General features: G+C 33.1%; 1 protein-coding gene across 3 annotated transcripts; it reads left to right on the top strand.

Annotated features, from left to right (window-relative positions):
* The first annotated feature begins 770 nt into the window (after window positions 1-770).
* Window positions 771-19431, top strand: LOC127881975 (uncharacterized). Of its 3 annotated transcripts, XR_008050355.1 has the most exons (8): window positions 771-1011; window positions 1578-1667; window positions 7041-7145; window positions 9412-9548; window positions 9667-10296; window positions 10751-10966; window positions 11141-14997; window positions 16831-19431. XR_008050355.1 is itself a non-coding variant. In XM_052430258.1 (7 exons), exons 3-7 carry the CDS (start codon window positions 10275-10277, stop codon window positions 16912-16914), a joined length of 447 nt encoding a protein of 148 aa, XP_052286218.1. In that variant the 5' UTR covers window positions 5148-5279; window positions 9412-9548; window positions 9667-10274; the 3' UTR covers window positions 16915-19431. The 3 variants fall into 3 exon arrangements, 1 of the variants encoding a protein (XP_052286218.1); XR_008050356.1 differs by lacking the exons at window positions 771-1011; window positions 1578-1667 and adding an exon at window positions 5148-5279; XM_052430258.1 differs by lacking the exons at window positions 771-1011; window positions 1578-1667; window positions 7041-7145 and adding an exon at window positions 5148-5279 and having other exon boundaries at window positions 11141-11230; window positions 14963-14997.
* Window positions 19432-20962: the final 1531 nt, after the last annotated feature.

Raw genomic sequence — 20962 nt, forward strand, 5'->3', positions numbered from 1 at the left:
TGTGATTGAATGCATAGTGTTGTTTCAACAGCTTTAACATTATCGATTATTTGAGTATTGAATTCTATTTTGTTTCGTATACAGAAACATCGTATAAGGGAAAAATAGACCAACTTACAATCTTCCAGGTTATATAAGAAGTATTTGATCGCAGGTGTTTACCCTACTCACTGCCTTAACCAGACGTGTTGTGCTCTTACCGCCCATGAATAATCCCCCCTACACTTCTTGTGCAAGTTGCATAACTCCAATCTCTTGCACGACGGTTACGTTACATTCACTTCTGTGTTGGGCTCAGGACGGACTATTGTTATGAAAGCGTCTCATTTATGTCATGATCATTCCAAGCGTTCATCATTGAGATTGCAGTATATTAAACAATCTCTTGCACGACGGTTACAATGCATTCACTGCATTAAAGAAAACCAACTCATACCATGATATCTTATATCAGTCTTAATTCATAATTATAAAATTGATATGTTTTTTATGTTAAGAAACCAACATACATACACACGTCGAAGCAATTCTTAACGTTACTCAATAAAAATTATGTTCAACTGTTTATATTTGTGAAGTGCGTGGAATGATTCCATCTGCGTAAATGGGCAATAAAATAGTTCCAAAGAATTACATTCAAACTCGTAAGTTTTTGCACGATTTTTCGTACATTTATAAGTCATATTTCTTAATTTAATGCATGCGATCTTAAATATCCAATAAAATATACATTGAATGCGTTTGTTCGGTTTTACGTATTTTATAGGCAAAATGGCAAGCTGAGCATTTCGTTTCGCAGAGTTGTATGTGAGAGCAAGGAATGACAACTCTGCGTGGAGACGGCGTAACTCGTGTACAAAACACCGTTTTCACCTCTCTTGATCAGCAGACGATTTATTGCTTAAATCTGCATGAATCCGGAGATAGCCGATGCAGCACGATTGCGTTTTCACTTACAAATGAGACGTTAAACACGTAAAAGTCTGCTTCAAGTAAAGGTAGCAGTACACGGTAGGAAGCAGAAATATGCGAATTGGCCCCGGTCAAAAAGTGAAATATTGGGAAAGGGTTGGTTTCAATGTCAAATTTGAGGGTAATAGGTCTTATTGTACCCCCAAATTGCATTAAATCCTAAGAATATGACCATTTTCAAATGCGAAACTGTGGGGTCATGACCTCTTGTTGTTGTTGTGTTCTTTGTTACTCAGGAAGGGCAACTGCGGTAGGCATATTGTATTTTGGGTTCTTTTTAAGCTGGAATCGCTAGTAGGGTCACGCTGTGAATTATTGCGCGAAAACCACCTGGATACCTGGTATTTATTCATGGTTTGATGGGTTGTGCTATGTTTTGCGTGTAAAAATATCATTCCAAAAGCAGGCTATCATTACGTTTCATTCGTCCCCAGCCACTTTCGTACATGGTAAAAAGTTGATTTTGAAACCCATTTTTTTGGGGCCTTGTCATTCTTTCATTTTTGTCATTAGTATCACCTGTACAGGTTCCATATGCTCTTTTTTTATCTTAAATGTAAGTTTCAGACTACTTGTGTGAAGTGAATGTGTTTTTATGATTGCAGGTTCGTTTTTTTCTGAATTGAGCGTGGTGGAGATCAAGAAGGCGTCCGCGGCTCCAAGAGAGTGTGTGTCTACTGTGGTCTGCTACCAAAGTATGGCTCGTTACTAAATCTCTCCATTTTTGACTATCTATAAGTCAACAGACGCTGCTGATTGTGGTGTTTAATTATCTTAATTAACGAGAAGAAAAGTTCAATCACAGGTAAGTGTATGTTCAAGTGTTTACGGATTACATCATGAATAGCGAAAACAAAAGTAGGACTATCATATTAACTAAGAACGTGAGAAGATGTAGAGTAAAACGGACTTTTTACTTCCGGATTAAACTACACAATAATACACTCGTAGGTGAGATTTGTTCTGTAAAGTCCTCATGACATACATTTATATAGACTGGCATAAGGTATATCTCTAATATGTCTTTGGCTTTTAACTCTGAGTGCAACGATACATGTATCCATATTGTTGAGTAATTCAAAACATTTTAATCTGGATATCTAATAAGTGGATACAAATCGCGGACATACACTAACACTGAACAATGTGAAAACATGTTGGTGCAAAAGCATTTAGAATTTTATTGACACATGCACTGTGGCAACATCGTGATCAACGAAAACGGAAGTAGATATACAGGTACGTTGGTGTTCAGAAAATATGCTATAGGTGTATAATGACTTTCAGGGGTTTCCGGACCTAAGAAGATAATAATTACAACGGTAAGTAGGATTATTAACATGCATTTTTGCTGTATGGATGCTATTTTTAGCGAGGCTGTTTTCGGAGAAAACCCGAGGTATTGTCATAGCCTGCTCTTCGTCCGCCGTCCGCCGTCTGCCGGCGTCGTGCTAAAACCTTAACATTGGCTCTAAAATCAAAGTGCTTCCACCTACAACTTTGAAACTTCATATGTAGATGCATCTTGATGAGTTCTACACGCCACATCCATTTTGAGTCACTAGGTCAAAGGTCAAGGTCACTGTGACCTCTAAAAAAAAAATCTGACAAGCTTTCGCAGCCGAGCGTGGCACCCGTTATGCGGTGCTCTTGTTTAAATATATTTTAATCACAAGTGTTAATGTGAATATTTAAATTATGTGCTTTACTGAAAACGTTAAATAGTTATCAGGTAATTAAAGCGCTGAATGAACTTAAAAATTAAACGATTTATTTTTATATTGAATATTTAAACCAAACACCAAACACATTTGAGTATGTCTAAACGCAAATGTCGACAATGTGTGTGCTCTGTTCAACACGCATATAATCCATATGTTAAAGAAGACTTTATGAACGTATAACATATATCATGTCAAGTGTATTATACGAACCAATTACATACTATACAATTATTTGCAATAACAAAAATTATTATGTCGCGAAATATCGGATTTAATTCTTATTAATGTTATAAGAAAATTAAAGAGACATATAGTAGTTTCTCTAAACAAAGACATTTATTTATCTAATGCAAATTCCCTCTTTCAAAGCCGATATTTGTATAGTAAGTTTGACATATTGATAAAATCCCTAAGAAAAAAATCCAGTTCGCATGAATATAGTGCTTCCTTGGAAACATTTAATTCATAAACAGTTTACTACAACATTCAATTTTTCTGCGCACGGGGAAAGCTGTACATTAAAAGCAAGACTTATGTGTTTAACAATTATTAAATACACGTTATATAAATATATATTTTTGAAAATGAAATACCATATTAGCCATCAACTAGTCCGTCTAGCATTATAAACACATACTATTTATTATACAACCAGATAGCACATAAAACGATCCTTAAAAAACACATCTGCGAGACGGACTAAACTCAGAACAAATTCATATTTGGTGTGAATACAGTTGTACTGTAAGTTAGCACTTTGGTGTCAACTAGACTCCGAACCGCAAGTAGCGATCATAACATGACAGAGGTTTAAAATTGAGCCTCCCCGAATAAAGTGTTCCTCATCCTTTCCCAATTATCATCATCATTAAACAAAAAAAAACATCATCATTATCATAACTATCATTATGAGCAACACCATTTTAGCATCGTACCCATCACTGTTTCGTCGTCATCAGCATATGCACTGAGATAAATTACATTATAAATATAAGCTTGTTGAACGCTAATTGTGTTTTTATAATCTGATAATGACTCATATTGTGTTTATACTTCAAAGTTCTTTGTTTTTCATTATGTTTAAAAACACAATTCGTAAACCATTGTCAGATGTAGCTAATCCTTTTGAATTACGATTCTTTATTACCCACCCATTGACACCCTCTTCGAAGGCAGACGCACTTTGAAGACAAACTAATGCCTACCCTAAACAAAAATGATCCATTCTCGTTTCATTCTTGGCATTTTCCCAATCAGTACCGCCCGCAGCAGCTTTAAAACGTTGGTGATATAAATCGAGAAAAGTATTGATTCACCGGGATCGATCTGTGGCATCCAGATAAGACGCTATTGCGTAAGTAACTAGGCCATAGAACATGTCGAATCGACAAAGTAAACTCTAGACAGCCCGCAGTAATTGAGTTGTGACAGCATTTGTTCGATAACTGATATAATTAAAATGCAATTGTTTATGATATAAATTCGAGAAAATGAATGCTTGAGTAGGTTATTACAATTGTTTAAAAGTTGTCAAATGTCTTCTCGTGTGCTATTGTTTAAAACGTTTTGTTCATCAACAAATGAAAACTAATACAAATAAAAAGTTCGACTCAATTTCTTTTTTATATTTTGCATGAAATATCAGCAGTTTATAAGATTATTACGGCAAAACATTCAACGCGGAAATTAATATGTACACACCGGTCTTACTGATAATAACGCACTGGAGACAACATCTATTTAAAGTTGCTATTTCGGACCAAATAATTCCAGTATGTTTACAGTTCACTCCAATTGCTAAAATTGAAAAAAAGTTAATCCGTTCAGTAGTTTGTTGAACGTTTAAGGTGGTTAATTATCATCACAATAGGCTTCATACGTTATTATAAAGTTTTCCGAACATCTCCTGTCAATACAAGATAAGACTCTACAAAATACATAAGGAAACCTTTGTTAACTTTCTACAGCTAATCTAAGTTAGTTGTTTCGTTCCTATAAACTGCGCCAAATTTTTAGTAACATTACTTGTTCGCAGGTGACAAACTTATAAGTGCCGTTACTGGTAGCGACTGTAAGTGAATAAGAGTTGTAGGTCTTGTTATCTGCACTTATTTCGGCATGCCCGCCCCCCCCCCCCACCCCACCTGCCTCTCAATATATGAAGTTTCATTTGATACCCTAAAGTACTTTACAAATAACGCTGTGCGCGACAGGACGGACGATGCAATTACTATATACCTTCTTCCCAGGCCATAAAAACTATCGTTACATTAAGAGTATGAGGTAAAATTATAATACATTTTACGGTTTAATTATGTTAGTATTATCCAAATTATTATAACAAATTTGAAAACGACTGAAAAAAAATTCAATGTTCATGTCAGTGACTAAATAATATGAGACAAGCCCGCTTAAATATGTTATAATTTTGTTTGTTTTCTCCAAAGCTCTGAAATCGCATGCACAACATTTAAAAAACAGCACTGGTGTGATAGGGCGGCGACATTTATCGTTTTAAAGTGTCAACAGAAACTGCATGTCGTGCAACATTAACCATGGCCACATACGATCATATGGATGAAGGTTTGAAGGACCATATATTTTGAAAATATTACATCATGTCACCGTGTTTTTATATGAAAATATTTCATAACCATTCTTACTGTAAGTTTTTGGACAACTGAAAATAATGTTTCCGAAAATGTAGATACAAAACGATCCAAATAGTACAGGTTTCTAAAAATTTAGCGACATAAAAAAGATGTTAGAAAATTAAGAGACACTATTAAAATATTTCATTGATGATTATGAACAGGAGTGCAATGTGTATATCGTCAACGAATGATAGCTCTTGTTGTAAAATAAAACGCTGTATACTATCAAATACCTTAAAGTTTTTGGTGAAACCATTGTTTATTACCGGTATACATAGTTATTTAACCGAAAATCCAAATGTAATGTTCAATTGCATAAGGACATTCGTCTGCCAAGTTTTATGACCGGTTGTTAAAACATGGCCGTTTGCAAGATCGAGAAGCCATCAGCAAATCGCAACAGGGCAGAATTCGGGTAAACAAATAACTTGTAAAACAAACTGTCCAAAATTTAGAGTAAATAATTAAAGAAAGCGTAAACAACGAATGACGAAAAATAAAAGTTATAAAATACCGTATTTTTACAATTATTAATTTATATTGATTAACATATCAAGACTGGTATATTACATTACTTGAAAAAAAGTTCATACCATTAGTATATTCGGTAATAAAATTTCGCGATGTGAAATCGAAAGTAAATCGCGGAAATAGGTGACATAGCGATAAACACACTATAAATAACGCAAGTAGATTGACCATTTGATATATTAAGTATATACAATTCACTACGTATGCACAATACATAGGTGACATAGCGATAAACACACTATAAATAACGCAAGTTGATTGACCATTTTATATATTAAGTATATACAATTCACTACGCATGCACAATACATTCCTGGGTTTACCACGTGACGATGATGATCTTCTTGCGTTATTTATAGTTAACTGGTAGTTACCTGGTACCTGTACCTAGTTAAATTTATAACCGAATATACTGAAAATATGAAAACTTAACAACTTTTTTCAAGTAATGGTAAATACCAGTCGTGATATTTTAATCAATATAAACTAATAATTTTAGAACTTTTCTTTTTCGACATTTATGGGTCACGGTCCCAATAAGGACAAAAAGTCACCCAAGTAACACAAAATAATAATTTGGGCTAAAACCTTGGCTGTCCGAAAACTTAAAAAAAAAAACGGTATATATAAACTGCGTTTTTAGTGTCCACGTGTAATGTAAGTGATCGCGTCCATGTTTTGATGTGCAATACAATCAGTTTCTTTGCGTCTTCCGTACAGTCATGTAAAAGTGTTTGCCTATCACAATCTGCACAATTAATCGTGATGCATAAGATCCCGTCGACCAGTTTTATAGTAAAGTTGGCATATATTTCATTGTGTTTTGTCCAATGGCATTTTTTATGCACGTTTTTATGAAAAGTTGCGGGATCCTTCAAATAGAAATTGTACAGATAATGGGTTTTGTTGTATAGTTTCATCATAAGAAAAGTAAAGGAAAACATGTTGTATACATACAAGCTGTAATTAGGATAAAAGGACATACCCCAAATTGCCTACAAAATACAAAACAAGAATACTACTATCAGTATGAATTATGAAAGCATGTGCTATTGTTCTTAAGTCGATAAATAAACAAAGTTGCACCTGGTTAAGTCTTATGTAGCCATTTTTTAACATATCCGTGAAAATACTAAGTGCACATATATGACCTATTCAGGTACACTGGATTCTATAGTGAGAATGTGGCAGCCAGCCATAGAGTACTGCTTTAAGAAGTCGGATGTAGTGACTAAACTGGCACTACATGGGCTTTTGAATGCAGGTTTGTAACAGTTTTCATTCGAGCGGATTTCATGACATAAAGCTACTAACTTTATGAAGACATTTTAGTGAATTCTGAATAAGGTACATATTAACCATGCACCCGTTTAGCTTCGTAGTTTAATAAGGCACTGTTATCGTTAAATCTGGGTGTTTGAATCTGACTAGCATAGTTCTATGGATCGTACGCATCAAGGATTATAAATGACTCATGCTAGGAAATGAACATAAATGCGTATGTTCAAAAATACATTTTGTAAAGGAAACACTTTGTTACTTAAAGAATTACAAACGAATGGAAACACTCTTATATTAAAGGGAATGTATTTAAGAGTATTTTAACTGATCTGAAATGGTACAATCAATACAATTGTGTATCCGTTTTTGAAATCCTCCGTCGATGCCAAACAGTTTACTCGTGTGTGTTGCCGAAAAAAAACGTCTATATGCCGAATGGAAACATCTTCACAGACAAATATATAGGTCAATAAAGTGTGCATAATTGTGAACATCAATGAGTTTTCTACTCTACAAGCGAAACTTATTTGTAATTTAAACAACTACATTTTCTGGTAACACGTGTCCAGAACTTGTATTCTAGTGTTTCAATAATCCCTTTTTATTTTGAAGTATCTTATTGAGATCCTTAATACTCGCTTTTATTTCGTCCACGATGCAAAACAATACTCCAGTTAATTAACAAACATTTGCATTATCTCATAGTAAATATGAAAGGTAGTCACAAATTCACAAATAAATAATATATTTAATGCATTTGATATCCAAGTCTTAATTAAGTGATTTACGTGTCTGAATTTGCAATCCTTTTTAGCACGACTTTTCGAAGAAAAATTTGAGCTATACTACTCGCCCCGGCGTCGGCATCGCCGTCGGCGTTGGTTAAAGTTTTTTTATAAAGTCAAATAACTTTAACACTATCAAAGATAAATAAGTCAAACTTGGAATACTTCTTTATGGCAACAACACAATTGTGTAGGTCAAGGTGCATTATATTTAGAGTTATGCCCCTTTTTATACTTAGAAAATTGAAAATTTGTTTAAGTTTTATGTTCATCTATCCGTCTGTCTGTCCGTCACACTTTGCGTTTAGGTTTCGAAAAATGCCCATAACTTCTATGTCGCTTCAGATGTAACCTTCGTGGTTGGTATGCATGTGTATATGGACAAGGCCTTTCTATACGCACACAACATTTGACGCCTTTGACCTTGACCTTGAACTTAGGGTCCGCGTTTAGGTTTCGAAATCTGTGTTTAGGTTTCGAAAAATGCTCATATCTTCTATTAAAGCGTTTATCGGGGGCATATGTCATCCTTTGGAGACAGCTCTTGTTTTTTTTCTTATTTTTGAAATATCATCTAATATATTACCACACCCCCATATTATTCCCCCTCTCCACCACCCCACACAAAAACAAATGTTTATTCCCCCGGATGGAATGATCGGGGGCATATTGTTTTTGGTCTGCCTGCCTGCCTTCCTGCCTGCCGGCCGGCCGGCTGACCGGCCGGTCGGTCGGTCGGTCGGTTGGTCGGTCGGTCTGTCGGTCTGTCGGTCGGTCTGTCGGTCGGTCATTGCATGTGTCTCAAAACATTAACCTTGGTCATAACTTTTGCAATATTGATGATAGCAACTTGATATTTAGCATGCATGTGTATCTCATGGAGCTGCACATTTTGAGTCGTGAAAGGTCAAGGTCAACCTTCATGGTCAAAGGTAAAAAGAAATCAAAGCGGCGCATTAAGGGCCATTGTGTTTCTGACAAAGACATCTTTTGTTCTTTTTAAACATGGGTAAAACATAAATAATTGTTTTTATTACATGTATTTTATTTTTGAAAGACCGTCCAACCATCCCACCCAAGCTATTGCTATCAAACTTGAAATAAAATCTTATTAGATTGTTTTATGTCTTTACAAATGTTCAATAGATTGTGGAAAATATACCTGAACTCAGAATCGTCTTTAATGTACCACTTCTTTAAAACATGAGCGATCAATATGTTTCAATTATGGTCCTCCTCCAGTTGGAATTTATTAAAATGTACCTTGACCATATTGAATCTGAACAATATCCCCATGATGGCTTATGTAATAATGTCAAGCACTCGGAAAGTCGAGCGTGTTGTCTTCTGACAGCTCTTGTTATTTCTCAATATAGCGCTATTGCGTTTCATTCTGTATCATTGTTTCTGTATAAAAAGTCAAAATGCAATACTAAAGCTAATTTGTATTGGGTTCCATTCCAGAAAGACTGCCAGATTAATTGAACTGTACGACATAAAGCCATCCCAAGACGCATCAATTGAGATGTTCAACATTTTGTACAAGAAACGTGTTCCGGCGAAAAAATGGAATATATTTGTTGACGCCATGAAAGAATCAGGTAGACTTGTATGGAATCAAATCAAACTTAGAATATAAAAATAAAGATCCGTAAAAGGTTTTATCTTTATCATGTTGATCTTTGTGAGGGCAGCTTTAGTGGCAATCTTATTTTATAGGTTACGATTTTGCGGAGTCTCGCCTGATAAACGAAAGAGTTGAAATTCCTGAGGAAAGAGAACGAGTAAGGCAACTCCTTTTGTTGTTTGGACCGTACTTAGAAAAAGATATAAACCCTTTGCTTCTCATAACGGGACTGCTAGCTTGCAGCGTTATCAAGAAAGAAGACGCAGATAAAATAGAAAATACAACTCACAAGTCCAAAGCAGAAGGAATGAGAAATTTATTGCAGCGTATCCAATGTTACTTGGAACCACACGAGTGGTGGCAAATATTTCTAAACGTATTGTGGGAAACTTAATTTGAGCACATAGCATTGTTATTGGAACCTGAATATTTCCCTACGTCAAAGAAATTAGGTAAATACTCGCTTCTGCGCCAGAAGTTACATATAAATACAGTATTAACATATACTGAATTGAAAAAACTTGACTGAATTACCATTTAACTGAAGTTAAACTAAATTCGGAATTTAAATATAGATATTGAATGACGCAAAACAAGTTTCATGTACAAATACGCTGTACAGTTCTGTTTTACATGACAAATACATGCTGATATAACAGGACCTATTGATGCACCCGAAGTCGTCATAGGTCATGCTGATATGCAAGAACACGTTTTGGAAGGTATTATTTTTTTATTATTACTACAAAGTGTTTATGTACACATACTGTATTTAGTTTGGTTTATTATTTGGAACAAAAAAAGAACACGTGTCAGAAAAAATGGTATATTATATAAATGTTATAAAAATTCAACCCTTGTTCTGGAAAGTACCTATTTGCAGTTATTATGCTTGTTGAAGTGTTAAACTTAACCTGATGGATAACATATAGAAAAGCAATTGGAATAATATTTTAACTGGGTATTTCTTTGGATTACTATTTTACCAAAGTTAAACTAGCTCGATATGGAATAAAAGGCATAACTGTGCGTACGGCTATCTTTAATTTCTTGTAAAAATATTTCTTAAAATGCCTGTTCACTGATTTATAATATATTATATTGTTAAGTGTAGTATCATTAATAATAATGTATAACATATTAATTACATTTGTCTTTTAATTTTCGTGTTATTAGACCAGGTAGATGCAGAACACGACAATGACTTAAATGCTCCTCCTATACCAGCTCGATCGTATTCGTTAGGGGCATTTGAAGACGATGAGTCGTCATATACAGGACAGGATACAGGAGCTATGACCAGCACCGCTGATGACATCAATACCATTCTTAATGATAATTTTAAAGAACTCAACATTAAACCGGAAAGAATGAAATCTGTAGATGACGCCGGTAAGTTGTCATTAATGATTTGTAAAATTTCATGCAAATAAAGGGTCAATTTAAGTCAACAGTTAACGAATAGCATTACAATAGTTAATTTTTTTTTCGATATATATTTATTTTAGTTTATACCCACTGAACTATGTGCCCAAAACAAGCAGTTACACTAGTGTGTTTTTTAAGCACGTGAATCTGATGCGGATTCTTTTGAATCAAATGTATGGGATTCCGAACATTGCGGAAGCGACTTCGATGAAATCGAGGAAAAGCAAGGTAAGACTATATATACAAAACATGCCAGCGCTCAATAACAATATAATATGTTACGTAATTGTCACTTTAATCTTTAATTATTTATATAAAGTACCGTTCCATAAATCAAGGACCTCGTCCTAAAATAAGATATCCCTCTTATGTATTATTAAAATCTATTATGCTATTTATATATTCAAACGATGAAGTTGTTAAAGAATAATTATTCCAACAATGGCTTTTTTAGACATGAAATCCATTATCTTGTTATAAAAAAGATATAACTGAAATATATCGAGCCTGACAATCTCTTACAGTAGAGTAAGCGATTGTGTTCCGCAAGGTTGCGATTAATAGCGATTTCGTTTATAACCGTTTTAAACCGTTTTAAGGCTTTGTTTGCGATTGTTTTCGCTTATTTTATTGCACATGCGTAGCGATGACAACCGATGAAAAGACGGGGCTTATTTGCACTACATTTAGATATGTCCTATTTACAGATTTACAGCACGCCGTAAACGAATGCGAAAAAAGAAAACCCGCGTGTGTGTTTTTTTCAAATGCGCGCTAGACACATTTTTTGTAAACGTATAAGTCTGTGTTGTTGTTGTTAATTAATAGTGTAAGGTATACTTACGTTCAAGGTAGGGTACTGTATTCTACTATTCCGAAAATTCAGTCATTGCGAAATTTTCGGCGACAAGATGCCGCATCGGACAAAGCATATTGATACAACAATTGGAATGTTTAGAGTGCTGGGTGCAACTCCGTTGTAATTGCTTAACACTTGAGACTTCATCATTCTTATGTTATAACTTACCGTGGTGTACGAAATATTCTTTTAAAGTGTAATGGGAATAACGTCGACCGTCGTCCGCGAAATCAGGTGAAAAAGTGAAAAGAGAGCATGTCAATGTTTTGGTTTTTTATATAGACATAACGAGTTGTCAGCTTCGGTTGTGCAAAAAAAGATTAACTATGTTATTGGTGTGCATATGCCTCAATCGACAGTCAAAATGATTAGGAGGCAAATTTGATAGACCTGTAAACAATCGGCATATTGCCAAATGATTAGTATGAAGAACAGCCAGGTCAGACAGTAGTTCGCTATCGAAATAATGAGAACAAAAAAGGATTTCATGATGTAGTATTCACTGGTGAGTTTTTGAAATTTTATTGATTAGAAAAGGTGGCATTTTTCCTCTTTAGTTATGTCTTTAAATGCATGGTATAGTATACATCAAACTCATATTGTTTAACGTCAATTTGCTGAAGCATCGTTCTGACATGAAATCATATCGAAGCTTTAACGGCTAAAACTTCATATAACAGCGCAAAATCTTAATGGAACAGTTATTAAATATAAAAATATAAACATTATTTTACTAATATTGCATTAGAAGATGTTTAAAAACTTACAAGTAATGCTTTTCTGGATATGAAAACACAATCCCGGTACCGCTTGTACAATATTGCATTGTGTTTTAAAAGCTGCAGTGTTACGTCATTGGTTGGTTATAAATAACTTGTTTCTCTATACATAGGATTGGATTTAGACGAAATTAAAATACCAGGGTATTATCGATTAAAGATTATTTTATTATGTTGCCATGTGTATTTATTAATATTAATTTTGTCATAAGTATGTGTGCGTTGAAGAAAGAATTATAATATGTAGCCCTTTTGTTAACTGATTTTAGCAAAAGATAAGAACCTGCATAAACAGTATATTTTCGTTCGAAGTAATTCTATAATTGAGAGTAGCATACAAATAAAATTTGTGTTGTGCTAATATCTATTTTCAAAATGTACAAAAAGTGATATTCTGACATAATTTCACACTTTTAGGAGGTAATCGTCGTCATTTGTGTTAAACTAATGATAATTGTGCGTGTTGGCAAAGATTAAATAAGGAAAACTGAAATATAATTTGAAATCAATTTGCTACAGGAAAACGACGTTTACTGTTTAGACATAATCGGTAGATTACGTCTTATTATTTAGACTATGTATAATAAACAATTAAAATTTAGCTAAATGGGTTTATGTTCAGTTCGGTAAGTTTCCAGTTCGGTTAATTGACAACATTATTTGCAAAATTTGATTTATGATGAAAAATATAACACCAAATTTAAATTCAATTTTTGATAACTTGTCAAATAATCACATTCTACGATAAATTGTGATTAACACCAACAGAAAAAATCAACTTTCCAAACTCTCCAAAACCTTCACTATATTAACTCAATTTACCGAACTGGTTATTGATCAAAATTACTGACATCCATTAAAATCTAAATCAACTGTGGCCCAGCAAACCTTAAGGAATGACGAAATAATTGATACCGTAATGAACCGTACACTGTACACAATACATATTCTAGATCTAATACTAATGCAGTATCTGTCAGTGTAAGGCTTATAAGATAAACTCTTTATACCGACAGCAATCTGGAAAGGCAATCCTTTTTTAAGCAAATATTTCCACTGCCAGTGATAACTGTCCGTTCCCATTCTGTCGCTTCCTTATCGTAACACTTTAGTTCTGCGTTTGTCTTATCAACATTAGCGCAACACGTCTATTGGTTCCCTTTCATCTTAAGTGTAAAGCCATTTTTCGTAGTTGTTGGGTGTTCTCACGTTTTTAAGAATTCCATATTTCTTAGGAAATCATCAAATTGAAATAATACGTAAGCAGGACTAAACTACTGTAAATTGGTATTGAAGTTTTAACATTTCAATGACTCATAAGTCATTAAAATCATTCGTTTCTTTATTTTAGATGAGACAACCATCGAAATATCGTCAAGTGGAACGTTTCAATTTTACAAAAGAGGCAGTGGTATAGCAAGCCTGCCAAGAAAATGTGCACAACCTTAAGCATGCCACTGACAAAATCTTGAAATTTATTGAATAAAGCTGCAGTGCAGAAATATTTATGAGAAATGATAAACGTTTATTGGAGCTTCTTGTTGAATCATGTTTAGTTGCTTGATATAAATTTCACTCAGTGATCATTAATTGTAACTTCTTTTATCACATGCTATACCCCATTTCCCATTGATTTTAACCATTACAAACATTTTTTAATCTTACATGTTTAATATACTTTTTAAGCGTTTTTGTTATCTAATTTTCGTTTCATCGCATTTTGTTATTTTGCTGGAATGACGTTGCAACGTCAAATGATGTCGCCAACTGTAAACAAATTTCGGAATTTATCATCACGTTTGCGTAAAAAATGTTTAATTTGCTCATTTTTAAGCATGTGATAAGAAAGATATGTGACTAGTCATTTCATACTATATTTTATTAAACTTGTCAGGGAAACTCGAAAGTAAGCTAGCTATATTGTTTCTTTCTATCAGAATTCTTGAACTCGTTTATCTAATTAAGTATGTAAGGAAACTCCTGTCATATCCTTTATATATTTTTTATCAACTTTTGCAAACAATAATTCAAGCAACCTAAGATATAAATGAAATGACCCTTCCTGTAAACTTCTGAATTATCAATTGTCTTTATTTTATTTATTACTAGAAAACAACAGCAAAAACAACATACATATACTACTTAGTAAGAACACGGCAAAAAATAAATGTACATATCCTTATAAATTATAGGAGAATAAGATGTTTCCAATTGTGGGGTGGAATTGCTACCAGGGTTTGACAAGATGCTGTGTCTTCACTGGTATCATGGATTCCATATCATATCAGCAGATTTTAAAAGACTGTCTATTACCATTTACAGCTAGAAGATACCCAAACGGCTTCCGTCTGTACCAGGTAACTAATGAGGATTCGGATAAAAAATGCAAGTTTTGATGTTACATCACAGGCCTTTTCCCAGAAACAAGCTAAGGCACATGGGCAAATATACTTGATGTGCTTGTAACTTGGGTACCCTTTTGTATTTGTTCAATTTTAAGGTATTATATTAAATCTTGCGGTATTAAGAAAAGTGAATTATTGAATAAATAAACACGAATTCAACGGCCTTTGATCAGCTATGGAGCATTTTAAATTTTGCTATGCCTTTACATAGTTTTAAATACACGCAAATGATAAAGCATCACAGTAGCACTCATTGGTGAGCAAATTTCATATTTAAAAAATAAAGACACCGGGCTGACCCAGTGATTAAAGCTCCTGGAAAAGGCCTGCGCCAATTGACCTATTTTACATGTTAAATTGAGAATCTTCAGTGTGTTTTCTGTATTTCCCAAGCATATAACCTACAATCAGGACACATTTACTTCAAACTTAAGAGAACGATGAACACATACTCCATTTTTCACATGAGCTTATTTAAGCATAAAATGCAGCCAGATTGTGATACATTGTAAAGACTTGTTGTCCACCATGGGTTGCACAAATTGACCTTTTCAACACTCTAGGCTGTAAAACACAAATAAAAGACATAGCTATAAGCATTGTGAATTCAAACTGTTTTTCCAATTTATATTGAGTATGAAAACCTATTCTGATTAAAAAAGGTACCGTCGTAAAAAACCCATACAATTTGAATCAGATACATGTTATAGTATCTTATAATGTGTTAAGTTTAATTACTGACAAATAGTTACATTGAGTGCGTGTTGTATTGACTTTTATTAGTCCCCTACCGGTATGACCGGACGGGACGTTAGGATTGCCCTCCGTCCGTCCGAGAAAACTGGATCTTGTGATAACTCTGAAAGTACTCAGAATTGTTAAGTGTGTATGCTCCCGGTAGGGTGGCATATAACATTTGAACTGTCTGTCCGTCCGTCCAAAACCGTTAACCTCGGCTATAACTTTTGCAATATTGAAGATAGCAACTTGGTATTGTGCATGCTTGTGTATCTCATGCAGCTGCACATTTTGAGTGGTGAAAGGTCAAGGTCATCCTCCAAGGTCAAAAAAACAAATCCAAGGAAGTAGCAAGCTGTAAAGGGAGATAATTTATATTAATAATTTGGAAAGTACAGATCATTTTTACAAGGGAAGTTATATTTTTTAAAGGGATATAATAAAAAACAAAAATAAATTAATCAAAGCGGTGAAGTAGGGGACATTTTGTTTCTGACAAATATATCTCTTGTTCAAATATAGCTAGATGGAATGATGAGGATTATTTACGTCATTTTCTGATTTCTGTATAGCCTCAAATGTGTTTGCATTGTCAACAAATAGACTAAAAAATTTGAATCTGGATATTTGTCTATAACTTATTTATTTATGTATAGTTTGTCTTCATACTTATGCATTACAATCTCTTATGATAACCCTTTTAGTGAACCACACTTAATGTGCCCTGGACCCATAAATGACCTTGACATTCAATGTCAAAATATTTTACTTTCCCCGATTTAGCTCCAATTGGCTATAACTTCGATATAAATGAATGGATAGTCTTCAAACTTAAACACAACAACCTTCGGGACTAAACCTTCAATAGAATATCTAAATTGAATCAGAATTTGACCTTTGTTATGAAACGACCTTCACTTTTTTTTTTTAATTTTGCTAAAACAACGATCAGATTTGATTCATATTTCAACAATATTATAACTATTAGAATATATCTGGTTTTGAAGATATTCATAAGTTTAACAAACATACATTATTTTTGTGCAGGACAATGATGCTTTTAAACAACTGACTGGCTCAAAGACAACGGAGTTTCAACCATGTCAAGAGCTCCTTCAAGTCCGGACCTAAACCCAATTGAAAATGTGTGGGCTACTTTGATGGACCTCTTAAAACGGAATGTCAAGCCAAAAACATAGGTGGAAGTAGTCAATGGAATCTATGACTTTTGGGGATACCTGACAGCAGTTGGTTGTGCCAAATATATTGATCACATTCATAGGGTTTTATCTCATGTTGTTTTAAATGATGGTGGACCAACAAAATTCTGACCAAATCAGTGTTTTAATTATTCATTAAAACATATACACCTTGGTTTATTTTCATAATTAATCATAAAGAAACAACATAAATAGTGTTAACTTTCTGTATGTGACTTTCAGTCTTTTAATTTTTTTTTTCATTTTTGCTTAGTTTTGAAGTGGCTAACAGCTTTAATTTTCAGTAAAAACTGTTTTATTTTGCTTTTCCCTACTCGCAAACTTGTTTAAGACAAAAATGTCATTGTTGTTTCTAGATATAAACAATGCTTTTTATTAAGTTGTTTTACAGCATGCCATTTTTGTTTTATAGACGGAAATGTTGATCAAACATAATTTAAGTGTTGCAAGAAGCTATATTTTATGGTCATTTCAAAGTATATTTTTATATTTTCAAAATAAAACACAATGTAATGTTATAATAAGTAAACACAGATAAAACGTGTGTTTCCCATAAAATAAGAACTAGCGGTAGTTTAAATGAAGCTATTTTGGAACAGACTATGTACAATGCAATTGATATAGCAACATATTTGACAATGATTATATCATAAATTATATTTATTTACTCATTTACATTATATCATTTTGGAAATATATATAAACGCATGAAGTTTTATCAAATATATAAATGTTAAGCAAGAATTATTTTATCTGAATGTTTATGTTTATCCCGTTTTCTATATGTTAAATACTTAAGTCAAGAGGTCCAGATAAGATGCGTACTTGCGTAAAATACTCATGGACAATTCCCAAAAGCGTCATCATAAAAATTAGCAAACGCATTTTGTGCAATTATCAGTTGGACCAACAGTGCCCAAATTCGGATAATTTGATCAGCCATTTCAGAATGAATGTTAATGTAAACAAGAGTATATGTTCTTTATTTTAAGTAAACGATTTCTGCATGTTCATGTATACAAAAATTATAAAATACAAAATCAAAGTTTTTTGCGGGAGTATTTTAAATACTCCCGCAAAATTTTTGACTTTGTATTTTACTCATCAGCTAAAAAGTCATGAGCGAAATACGCTTTATCTTAAAAAATTATCTGGAGCTCTGACTTAAGTCCATATCTACTGCAGAACTAATAAAGATTATAAATTAGGTAATTGTGTATAGTATGCATCATACTTCGCTCTTTATGAGAGGCTCTTTGTTCCTGTTTGATAAAGATTTTTTTCTATAAAACGGAATATTGTTTTTATGTTGCTAATGGAGGCATATATTTGTTTAATGTCTGTACGTTTGTCCACATCGTTTGTCCGGGTAATATCTTCGTTATTAATAGATGGCCTTCAAATTAACAATTGTATAGCAAAGTAAGAGTGTCCCGCCAGACCCTGCATCAAAGGCCGTGCGAAAATCTTAGTTTACGACTAAATGTGGTAACTTTACAAGCTTTTGATAAATATCTACGCAAGATATAAGCCGTGGATAGTACAATATAATGAAATGAATAGATTTACTCGAAATTAGTAATAATATGCTTGGTTGGTTTGCAAACAGTTTTTTTAAATGTATCGTATTCTCAATTTGATCAACCGTCAACCATCAATATCAAATTTAATCTTTCAAGGTTGTATTTCGAGATTGTGCATTGATTGACGTATCCAGTCCATATTTTTGTCATTTATTGATGGATTTTAAATGAGCATTGCACATATTTAAAGCACAGTATGACACATGGTACACACATGTGAATAAAATTAAGACAAATTTTCAAAGTACGCCCCAGGTACCAATTTCAAATGGCATAACACCATCGTGGGCATGTGTTATCCTCTTAAGACATTTATACTTCTGATTTATTTGAAATTTACATGTGTATCGCTTAATGTTAACATTCTATCATTTGTTTAATACATTATACAAACGTTTTAGTGGTTTATATTGCAATTAGATAGTTGAGAATATTTACGTGTAACAGTTTACCGTTATTAATATGCGTACATAGTTAATGCTCTATTTCGTCTGTTTTGTTACAGTGGTGGTCTTAAAACTCGGTGCAACTGGATTAATTTTACCTTTTTAATCAAACATGTTAATTATCAAACCTATTACTATTATCAATACATCTGCTTCAACAAAGGTGTCTGAAAACTCCAAGCCATAAATTACCAAAGAGGGTTTCGACTAAATAGCCATTAACTTAACCATTACTCTTTTGCAGATTTAATCACAAGTTACAGTTTTATTATAACAAGCAATCGGGATACGATCTTTAATAAATTACTGTACGTTTGTTAGAGAATATTTCACAATGATATTTGTTTAAATATATATTGAAAGAAAAAATAAAACTGTGTGTTATCACTATAAACATAATTGTTTGTAGTTGATATTTTTCCAAAATGTAATGGACAGCATGTATACTAGACATAAAAGATCCTGAGTAACAGTTAAATCTGGTATACGTCATTGCCTTCCTCTGATTGATTGATTGATTGATTGATTGATTGATTGATTGATTTTATTTGGTAAAAATATAAACATAACATAGTTAGTACATAATGCAGACAACATAAACTATATTACCACAGCAATATACATAGTAAACCATGGAATGCGCACACAATACCAAGGATGACACAAACAAGAGAAACACGATTTTCACTTATTTCCATTGTGGTCCTTGATATAGGTGGTAGTAACCATGAAACAGTCATGTATTAGATATTAATAATGTATATGTATCAAATATGTACTGTTTAATATATCAAGTATATTACTGATTACGTTTGAACAAATATTATCACATGCTCATTATATCACAGAAGTTGCTAAGGAAAGAATCACACTGCATATGTAGTTAATAAACACACTTTGTAGCACACCTAACATTTGAGAATAAATATGAGATCCTTGCATCATAATGATCATAAGACTTGAAAATATATTACAGGTTTTAAAAGAACATAAAATACATACTAAAATTTATACTATAAAAATCTAAAAAGACTGTAAAAAGTGTTTTTGATGGCACCCTTGAAAAGGTTTAGTTAAATCCCTGATGTTTTGCGGAAGATTGTTCAATAAACTGATAAAATTATTTGTAAATGTTTTAGAACCAAAACTACCCACTCTAGGTTTGGAAAACGACCAGAATCTACAAATGTAAAATTTTCAGCAAAATGATAAGATTCTGGCTGAGCTACCATATTGGACCTAGTAAAACGTTTATGCACGCCAGACACTGGCTTAAAATTCTCACCAATGTACTCTGGTGCAAGGCCATTTTTAACTTATGTACATGACATTGTCTGGTCAACTGTCTGTGTTTATTCCCGAACATTAAATATCGAAGCATTACACTGTTCATGTTTTCATACAAAATGTTCCCCGTGCACAAAAACTTGCCTTTCAGAACAATATATTTTGTATTATATACATTTTCTGGTATTTGTACATGTATTGTTATTGTGAAACACAAATCCTTTTGAAATTTGCAAACGAACTAAATACGAATGAGGAATACTAGTTTATCTTGAGATGGGTTCTACATCAGAAAAGCTGGTACAGTATGTATTGCAACTTTTACATCGGTTCTATTGACTTGTGACCAGTCAATCTATTTTTCATCCGAATTAAAACATAAAACATATTGTATTTGTTTATGTATTTGCATGTTGTTTGACATAAGTAAATTATGTTTTATAGTAATCATTTAGGGGGCTTAATTTTAATAAAACATGATATATGCATTAACAGTCATGAAAAATATATAACGAAACTGTACCATCTATATCATTTGGACAAAAATCGCTTAGCTGGTATCATTTATAGAATAAAAAACAAACATATATGAAATATTATGTTTATTTCTAATACAAACAACACCATGTTAACAAAGAAACAC

This window comes from Dreissena polymorpha, chromosome 5 (genome assembly GCF_020536995.1).
Source record: "Dreissena polymorpha isolate Duluth1 chromosome 5, UMN_Dpol_1.0, whole genome shotgun sequence".
Taxonomy (NCBI): domain Eukaryota; kingdom Metazoa; phylum Mollusca; class Bivalvia; order Myida; family Dreissenidae; genus Dreissena; species Dreissena polymorpha.